This window comes from Schistocerca serialis, chromosome 4, assembly GCF_023864345.2.
Source record: "Schistocerca serialis cubense isolate TAMUIC-IGC-003099 chromosome 4, iqSchSeri2.2, whole genome shotgun sequence".
Lineage (NCBI taxonomy): Eukaryota > Metazoa > Arthropoda > Insecta > Orthoptera > Acrididae > Schistocerca > Schistocerca serialis.
In genome coordinates this window covers 140,436,227-140,446,713 of record NC_064641.1, presented here as the reverse complement: position 1 = coordinate 140,446,713, position 10,487 = coordinate 140,436,227, and the positions used below count along the sequence as shown (strand labels likewise).

General features: G+C 38.9%; 1 protein-coding gene across 1 annotated transcript in view; it reads left to right on the top strand.

Moving 5' to 3' along the window:
- Positions 1 to 388: 388 nt before the first annotated feature.
- LOC126473834 (WD repeat-containing protein 54-like) overlaps positions 389 to 10,487 on the top strand; it is a 63,732-nt gene continuing 53,633 nt past the window's right edge. Inside the window, exons 1-2 of the mRNA XM_050101159.1 lie at positions 389 to 829; positions 1,443 to 1,623. Of these exons, the coding sequence (XP_049957116.1) occupies positions 602 to 829; positions 1,443 to 1,623 (409 nt within the window). The 5' untranslated portion in view covers positions 389 to 601. The remainder of the gene's footprint in view (positions 830 to 1,442; positions 1,624 to 10,487) is intronic.

Here is a 10,487-nt window from a genome sequence, read left to right as displayed (position 1 = left end):
TGGTGGGGAGGGGGGACTGTCAAGTTTTTGCCCCTGTTCAATTCGGAATATCGCAGATCCATGAGTGACTGTATACGTTGCGAAGTGCTGCCATAGATTTGAGTCCTAATCTATAATTTACGAAAATCTGCACTGTCATCAATGTTTACACCTTAGCAATAACTCATTCTTTTGCTTGCTGCTGCTTAAAAAAGAATGATACACATTTATTCAGTCAGATTCAAAATGCTGGGGAAAGACATTATTACAACACATCACACTCTACAGTTAACGCAAGAGCGACATAGGATACTTGTTATAACAGCAAGAATTCCGCGCTTTTCGTATTGACGAATTAGATAGCGTGTTGTTCCACTCGTTTCTGTTGCTATAGTTACCCAATGGAAACAATCCATGAGCTGAAACGCATGAATCTGCTGTACTACGATTGTCGCTGTTCCGTCCGTGCAAACTGTATCGTACCGGTATCCTGAGAGAATTCGCTTTTGTGAGAACAATAACACGAAGTTTAACGTGTTAAAAAATGTAACGGTTCGCTTAAGGGGCGTATAAAGAAAACCGGGTCTACCTATGAGACTGGTTTGCTTGAAACAGAAAAACAATGTACGAAAAAGATACTGAAGTTATGCTTGTAACGTCAGCTTCCTTAATTTACGGGAACTTGAAAGTGCATTATTCAATAGAGGACGAAACACTACGAACATTTGCCGTTATTCATGGCGGATACATTAATATCCTGATAGCTCATGGACCGAACGTAAGGCCAAAATATTTGCCATGTATAGAAATGGGCACAAAACCAAAGCATATCACCGCTTATGTAACAGAAGTAAGTACGGACAATCATTACAGTGTACACCAGTTATTGCTATAGAATTTCTTATTGTCTTACGTGAATGAATAACTACTCTTTGGCGTTTTTTAATAATATATAAAAACTGATGATGAAATAGCAAAGAATTTACCCTTACTTGTGGACTTAACTAAGGCACAAAAGTATAGCACTTTTGCGTTACGTATTTTTGTTTGGATTCTGGTTAGCAGTCACACGTTACAGGAAAATTACATGATTCCCTCATATGGACTGCAGTTAGGTTTCTTCCATTAAAAAGAACGGCAAATGCCGCGTAATACAACAACAATAGCAGTATGTTGGGGCCTATACTTCTCCATGTTGAACAATACTGTCACACGTTAAGTCAAACGTATCCAGTAACACAACGGATATAATCAGACACAAAATATTGCTGATGGCATAATTTCTTTCCTTTACCCGTACCCTATGTATTAAAACTACAATGGCACTGGCCCTGTTTGATGGTCTTGCACATGAATATAATTCATTAGCATACAATTGGGAATTGGAATTGTGCGTACATATGTGTGTGTGTGTGTGTGTGTGTGTGTAAAAATAAGTATATATGGCAGTATTTGTGTAACAGGTGAAATGGGCATTCTTTGGCAACCGGTACCATCTGCTGGTAACATCGAACTTAGGAATCAACGTTTATGACCAAGAAGGTCAGATCTTCAAATTTACTCATCCATGCTGTGATGGCCCAAGGTCTCCAGGAACTTTTGCAAGGGGCATTGCATTGATAGGTGACCAGTTGCTCTGTGTTGGTAAGTACAAGCCCAGAAGATATAAACATTGATTAACTCATGAGTTGTGTCTCTTGAAGTTTGATAGATGTATGCATTGTGAAAGAGTGAATAATTATAGGTACATTACCACTAAGATCTGTCTTCAGATAGTATATTTCAGCCATGCTTTTAAACATGCCATTATAGTTGTATCTAGTTGTGAACCATCATACAGAGTGACTATCCTTTTGCATTACAAATGATATTTGGGAGTCTTCATCGATCACTCTTAATTTTGAGTCAAGTTCTAAAAAAAATACTGCAGTCGATAAATAAAAGAGCACATACCGAGCCAAATAGGAGAGGCACTGGTAATTCATATTAAAAACTTGTATCATCAGATGAAAGTCCCCACAAATGAGAAATATCTGATGGATCGTAATTTTACATATCGTATGCAGTAATTCATTCTATGAGCTTTTTCTGTAGTATTTATGGCAGGGAGTATATTTAGAGATAATGTTACTAAAAGTATAATTTCACAAAACTGTCGTGCATTCACACTCATTCATCATGTTCCATAGAACCCTCATAGAAAGAGAAGCCTTAGACATGAGGAATGAGTCAAAATATGCATTAACAAAAGACGAATGACATGCAGGAATGTATCTACATACAGTTTTAGCCACAAACTATCACTATAGACCCTACAGCTTAATTAGACTCAGTGGGTAGGTGACACACTACCAACCAAATGTCTGAAAGTTCAGTCCCCAATTAGAGAAGGTCTTGTATGACATCTATGACTTACTTCACCTCTGGCATCTATTTGTTAAAAATTATTTGTGAAAACTGCTGAGTTGCGTTATGGTTTAGAGTCCATTTAAACTAGAGCTTTGCACCAGAGTTCATAATCCTACTCTGAGCACTGGACAAGTAAAGAACCACGTAAAGAATGGAACACATCCCAGGAATCCCCAGTTTTGTGTTATCCCTGGTAGTATTGCAGGTGGTCAGTAGTAGTATCATAGACCATTTCAAGCCTGAAAAAGACATCTATTTAGCTTTGTTTTGATAGGAAAGCCACGTGCATAGCTATTTCTGGCAGCGACAGGTTAACTATGTTATCTCCTACAACCTAAAAGAAAGTGACTATCATTCCATCTGCGTTTGAGAGGCCACGTAATGAATTGCTGTGAGGTCTTCCCTACATGTATTGTGGAGTATTACCCGTATGAACTATGACAATGATTGTTAGCAAGTTTGAGTACTATTAATTAAAATGTCGTTTTCCTTAAGTTGAGATGTCCCATCACCTAAATTAAATTGCATAGACCCCCGCCCCCCCCAATTTGAGTTTTTACAAAAACAATTTTTTTGGTACAAATTCTTTTTTTTTCTCATAATGTTTGCCTTTAAGTTTTATTCAATTTTGCAATTCTTCAAAATAAATTTGCAAGCATTTTTTCCACTCTGATGTCAGTTCTTCAAAAGCATGGTTTTGTAAGGATTCAGCAGCTTCTCTCTGTAACACTAATGTGTTGACTGAACCTACTCGTATCAAATCTAGCAGTACTACAGAATGAGTTGCACTAGTTCTGTTTACACAGTACTCTTTATTGAGAATTCTTGAACATATTCGCAGTTCAAATATAATAAATTTGCTTGCAATGGAAACACTTCTGTCCACAAATCAGCACGGATTTAGAAAGCATCACTCATGCAAAACTCAGCTTGCTGTTTTCTCATGATATACTGCAAACCGTGGAAGAAGGGTAACAGGCAAATCCCATATCCCTAGATTTCTCAGAAGCATTTAACACAGTGACTAGGTTCCCAGATATGAGAGTGTCTTGAAGACTTCTTAAGTAATAGAACCCAGTTCATTACCCTCCACAGCAAGTGTCCATCAGAGACCAGGGTATTATCAGGTGTGCCCCAGGGAACCATGATCGGACCGCTCTTATTTTCTATATACGTAATTGATATCCCAGACAGAGTGCTGCTGTTGAATGACTGCAGGAGGATAAAAGATGATATGGACAAAATTTCTAGTTGATGTGGTGAATGGCAGCTAGCTTCAAATGTAGAAAAATATAAGTTAATGTAGAGGAGTAGTAAAACAATCCAATATTCTTTGAATACAGCTCAGTAGTGTGCTTATTGCACAGTCATGTCAATTGAATATCTAGGCACAATCTTGCAGAATGATGTGAAATGGAATGAACACATAATGACAATAGTACAGTAGTAGGGAAGACAAATGGTCAACTTTACTTTAGGGACGAATTTTAGGGAAGTGTGGGTTGTCTGTAAAGAAGACAGCATGTAGAACACTGGTGCGGCCCATTCTTGAGTACTCTTGAGTGTTTGGAACCTGCATCAGGTCAGATTAAAAGACTACATTGAAGCAGTTCAGAAGACAATGCTTAATTTGTTTCCAGTAGATTGAATGACCCCCCCCCCCCCCCCCCCCCCCATGAACCATGGACCTTGCCGTTGGTGGGGAGGCTTGCGTGCCTCAGCGATACAGATGGCCGTACCGTAGGTGCAACCACAATGGAAGGGTATCTGTAGAGAGGCCAGACAAACATGTGGTTCCTGAAAAGGGGCAGCAGCCTTTTCAGTAGTTGCAAGGGCAACAGTCTGGATGACTGACTGATCTGGCCTTGTAACACTAACCAAAACAGCCTTGCTGTGCTGGTACTGCAAATGGCTGAAAGCAAGGGGAAACTACGGCCGTAATTTTTCCCAAGGGCATGCAGCTTTACTGTATGGTTAAATGATGATGGCATCCTCTTGGGTAAAATATTCCGGAGGTAAAATATTCCCCTATTCGCATCTCCGGGTGGGGACTACTCAAGAGGATGTCGTTATCAGGAGAAAGAAAACTGGTGTTCTATGGATCGGAGCGTGGAATGTCAGATCCTTTAATCGGGCAGGTAGGTTAGAAAACTTAAAAAGGGAAATGGGTAGGTTAAAGTTAGATATAGTGGGAATTAGTGAAGTTAGGTGGCAGGAGGAACAAGACTTCTGGTCAGGTGACTACAGGGTTATAAACACAAAATCAAATAGGGGTAATGCAGGAGTAGGTTTAATAATGAATAGGAAAATAGGAGTGCGGGTAAGCTACTGCAAACAGCATAGTGAACGCATTATTGTGGCCAAGATAGATACGAAGCCCACGCCTACTACAGTAGTACAAGTTTATATGCCAACTAGCTCTGCAGATGACGAAGACATTGAAGAAATGTATGATGAAATAAAAGAAATTATTCAGATAGTGAAGGAGACCAAAATTTAATAGTCATGAGTGCCTGGAATTCGAGTGTAGAAAAAGGGAGAGAAGGAAACATAGTAGGTGAATATGAATTGGTGCTAAGAAATGAAAGAGGAAGCCGTCTGGTAGAATTTTGCACAGAGCATAACTTAATCATAGCTAACACTTGGTTCAAGAATCATAAAAGAAAGTTGTATGCATGGAAGAATCCCGGAGATACTAAAAGGTATCAGGTAGATTATATAATGGTAAGACAGAGATTTAGGAACCAGGTTTTAAATTGTAAGACATTTCCAGGGGCAGATGTGGACTCTGACCATAATCTATTGGTTATGACCTGTAGATTAAAACTGAAGAAACTGCAAAATGGCAGGAATTTGAGGAGATGGGACCTGGATAAACTAAAAGAACCAGAGGTTGTACAGAGTTTCAGGGAGAGCATAAGGGAACAATTGACAGGAATGGGGGAAAGAAATACAGTAGAAGAAGAATGGGTAGCTTTGAGGGATGAAGTAGTGAAGGCAGCAGAGGATCAAGTAGGTAAAAAGGCAAGGGTTAGTAGAAATCCTTGGGTTACAGAAGAAATATTGAATTTAATTGATGAAAGGAGAAAATATAAAAATGCAGTAAATGAAACAGGCAAAAAGGAATACAAACGTCTCAAAAATGAGATCGACAGGAAGTGCAAAATGGCTAAGCAGGGATGGCTAGAGGACATATGTAAGGATGTAGAGGCTTATCTCACTAGGGGTAAGATAGATACTGCCTACAGGAAGATTAAAGAGACCTTTGGAGATAAGAGAATCACTTGCATGAACATCAAGAGCTCAGATGGAAACCCAGTTCTAAGCAAAGAAGGGAAAGCAGAAAGGTGGAAGGAGTATATAGAGGGTCTATACAAGGGTGATGTACTTGAGGACAATATTATGGAAATGGAAGAGAATGTAGATGAAGATGAAATGGGAGATACGATACTGCGTGAAGAGTTTGACAGAGCACTGAAAGACCTTAGTCGAAACAAGGCCCCGGGAGTAGACAACATTCCGTTAGAACTACTGACGGTCTTGGGAGAGCCAGTCCTGACAAAACTCTACCATCTGGTGAGCAAGATGTATGAGACAGGCGAAATACCGTCAGACTTCAAGAAGAATATAATAATTCCAATCCCAAAGAAAGCAGGTGTTGACAGATGTGAAAATTACCGAACGATCAGTTTAATAAGTCACAGCTGCAAAATACTAACACGAATTCTTTACAGATGAATGGAAAAACTGGTAGAAGCTGACCTTGGGGAAGGTCAGTTTGGATTCCGTAGAAATGTTGGAACACGAGAGGCAATACTGACCCTACAACTCATCTTAGAAGCTAGATTAAGGAAGGGCAAACCTACGTTTCTAGCATTTGTAGACTTAGAGAAAGCTTTTGACAATGTTGACTGGAATACTCTCTTTCAAATTCTGAAGGTGGCAGGGGGAAAATACAGGGAGCGAAAGGCTATTTACAATTTGTACAGAAACCAGATGGCAGTTATAAGAATCGAGAGGCATGAAAGGGAAGCAGTGGTTGGGAAGGGAGTGAGACAGGGCTGTAGCCTAACCCCAATGTTATTCAATATGTATATTGAGCAAGCAGTGAAGGAAACAAAAGAAAAATTTGGAGTAGGTATTAAAATCCATGGAGAAGAAATAAAAACTTTGAGGTTCGCCGATGACATTGTACTTCTGTCAGAGATGGCAAAGGACTTGGAAGAGCAGTTGAACGGAATGGATAGTGTCTTGAAAGGAGGATATAAGATGAACACCAACAAAAGCAAAACGAGGGTAATGGAATGTAGTCAAATTAAGTCTGGTGATGCTGAGGGAATTAGATTAGGAAATGAGACACTTAAAGTAGTAAAGGAGTTTTGCTATTTGGGGAGCAAAATAACTGATGATGGTCGAAGTAGAGAGGATAAAAATGTAGACTGGCAATGGCAAGGAAAGCGTTTCTGAAGAAGAGAAATTTGTTAACATCGAGTATAGATTTAAGTGTCAGGAAGTCATTTCTAAAAGTATTTGTATGGAGTTTAGCCATGTATGGAAGTGAAACATGGACAATAAATAGTACGGACAAGAAGAGAATAGAAGCTTTCGAAATGTGGTGCTACAGAAGAATGCTGAAGATTAGATGGGTAGATCACATAACTAATGATGAAGTATTGAATAGAATTGGGGAGAAGAGGAGTTTGTGGCTCAACTTGACAAAAAGAAGGGACCGGTTAGTAGGACATGTTCTGAGGCATCAAGGGATCACAAATTTAGCATTGGAGGGCAGCGTGGAGGGTAAAAATCGTAGAGGGAGACCAAGAGATGAATACACTAAGCAGATTCAGAAGGATGTAGGTTGCAGTAGGTACTGGAGATGAAGAGGCTTGCACAGGATAGAGTAGCATGGAGAGCTGCATCAAACCAGTCTCAGGACTGAAGACCACAACAACAACAGATTGGATGATCACGTGAGTGTTACAGAGATGCTTTGTGAACTCAAATGAGAATCCCTAGAGAGAAGGCGATGTTCATTTCATGGAACACTACTGAGAAAATTTAGAGAACTAATATTTGAAGCTGGCTGCAGAATGATTCTACTGCCGTCAACGTACTTTTCGCATAAGGACCACAAATATAAGATATGAGAAATTATGACTCTTATACAGACATATAGATAGTTGCTTTTCTCTCACTTTCTTTGAAAGTCGAACAGAAAAGGAAATGACTACCAGTGGTGCAAGGTACCCTCACTGCCGTGCACCCTGTTGTGGGATGTGAAGTGTGTATGTAGATGTAGATCTAGGGATATGAAATCTCGTGGTTGCCCCCCCTCCACAGTCTGCAGGATATCACATGATAAAAGGGCAAGATGAATTTTGCTTGAGTGCTGATTTCTAAATCTGTGCTGATTTATTCATATTAGCTTTTCTGTATCAAGGAAATTTATTATATTAGGGCTTATAATATGTTCAAGAATTCTCCAGCTAGCTATTGTTAAGGATATTTTTAATTTTGCAGGTCTGTTCTTTTAGCCCTCTTATGTACAGGAGTCACCTGCACTTTTGTGTATCATTCAGCATTAACTGTTCTTCACCAGTGTAAAGCAGTGGTTGTGATGTCTCATCTTACAAAAGAAACAAGTAATCATTTTATTGAATGTTATTTTGATTCAGATTCTTTGAATGACCAGACAGTTGATTCCTGCTTGGTTACCAGCTCATATAAATATATTCAAGTTTCATTTCCTCGTAAAATGTTGTATAGGGATTTTGCATAACTTTAGTCAAATTTTTTTGAGCATATGCCTAAATGAGTTGACACTTACCTATTTTTAAGCTTTGGTCAAATTTTATGAAATCTATCATGCCTCTCATTTCACGGTAAGTCCCACGATGATCCTCTTCAATCATGTTTCACACGGCATCATTGTTGTTTTTGAAATAACAACAAATTCTGACAGGAGACTAACTGTGATGAAATTCTGCAAACCAGTTCTAAACAGTCTTTTCTGAAGTTGATTGATTGCCGTAAGTTGAATTTAGTGATTCAAGGCATTGTTGTCGAGCTAGGCCTTCACCAAAACCATGGAAAACCACTCAGTGAAAAACCTAACATGAAATTTCCACTTTTTCATAACACATTTGCTTAAACAGTAACTGCAAAGAAGCTACTTGATGCATTCCTGAGCTGCCATTATTTTAAACAATAAAAAGTGACACATTCAAAAACAACAGTAATGTAATATCCCAGTATCACGCTCTACATCTACATCTGTATTGTGCAAACCGCCATGAGGTGCATGGCAGAGGGTATATCCCATTGTACCAGTTACAGTTTATAAGTGTTTCTTCCTGTTCCATTCACTTATGGACTGCAGGATGTATGATTTTTTGAATGCCTCTGTGTGTGCTCCTATCTTCACAATCCCTATGTGAGTGATGCATAGGGGGTTATAGTATATTCCTATAGTAAACATTTAGAGCCGGTTTCTAAAACTTTGTTAATAGACTATCTCAGGATAGTGTACCTCTGTCTTAAAGAGCCTTCCAATTCAGTTCCTTCAGTATGTCTGTGACACTCTCCCACAAATTAAGCAAGCCACTGACCATTCGTGCTGCCCTTCTCCGTATACATTCAATATCCCCTGTTAGTCCTATCTGGTATGGGTCCCACACACCTGAGATGTATTCTAGAACTGGTCGTACAAGTGATTTGTAAGCAATTGAAGTTGTATATTGATTGCAGTTCCTCAGTATTCTACCTATAAACCAAAGCCTACCTATGACTGAACCTATGTGATCATTCCATTTCATATCCCTACAAAGTGTTACACCCAGGTATTTGTGTTAGTAGGCCAATTCCAACAGTGACTCATTGATATTATATCCATAGGATACTATGTTTCTTTTCATGAAGTGCAAAATTTTACATTTCTGAGCATTTAGAGCAAGTTGCTAATCTCTGCACCATGTTGAAATCTTATCACGATCTGATTGAATATTTATGCAGCTTCTTTCAGATAGCACTTCATTATAGATAACTATATCATCTGCAAAAAGCCTAATTTACTATTAATATTGTCTGCAAGGCCGTTAATGTACAGTATGAACAACAAGGGTCCCAGCACACTTCCTTGGGGCACACACAAAGTTACTTCTACATCTGATGATGACTCTCCATCCAAGGTAACATGTTGTGTCCTCCCTATCAGAAAGTCCTCAATCGAGTCAGAAATTTTACTTGATACCCCTTATGATAGTACTTTTGGCAATAGGCATAGGTGTGGTACTGAGTCAGATGCATTTTGGAAATCAAGAAAGACTACAACATGATTGCCTCGATCCAAAGCTTTCAGTATGTCGTGAGAAAAGTGCAAGTTGGGTTTCACACAGTTGATATTTTCAAAATCCTTGCTGGTTGGCATTGAGGAGGGTATTCCATTCAAGACATATCACTGTGTTTGAGCTCAGAATATGTTCTAAGATTCTACAACAAATCAGTGTCAAGGATATTGATTGGTAATTTTGTGGATTACTTCTACTATTTGTCTTGTAGAGAGGTGTGACCTGCACCTTTTTCCAAGAACTGGGCATGGTTTTTTGTTCGAGAGATCTATGGTCGATTATAGTTAGAAGAGGGGCTAACTCAACCACAAATTCAGTATAGAATCTGACGGATTCCACTGGGGGCTGGAGCCTTGTTCAGTTTTTATGATTTCAGCTGTTTCTCAACACCACTGACACTAATACTTATTTCTTTCATCTTTTCAGTGGAATGAGGATTAAATTGGGGCAATTTTCCTGTGTTTTCTTTTGTAAAGGAACATTTGAAAACACTGTTAAGCTTTTCAGCTTTTGCTTTACTACCCTGAATTTCAATTCCTGTTTCATTTGCTAGGGACTAGACACTGTTCATTCAATATCTCTTTCTCATTAGTCCCATACTTTGTTTTGCACCTATTATGCAGAAATCTCTGTTTCTTTAGCAATTTCTTTACAGTGACTGTATACTATGGGGGTTCCCTCCCATTATGAACTGTTCTAGTGAGCACATATCTATCCAGTGCATGGTAAGTTAGTCTTTTAAAGTTGTGCCAG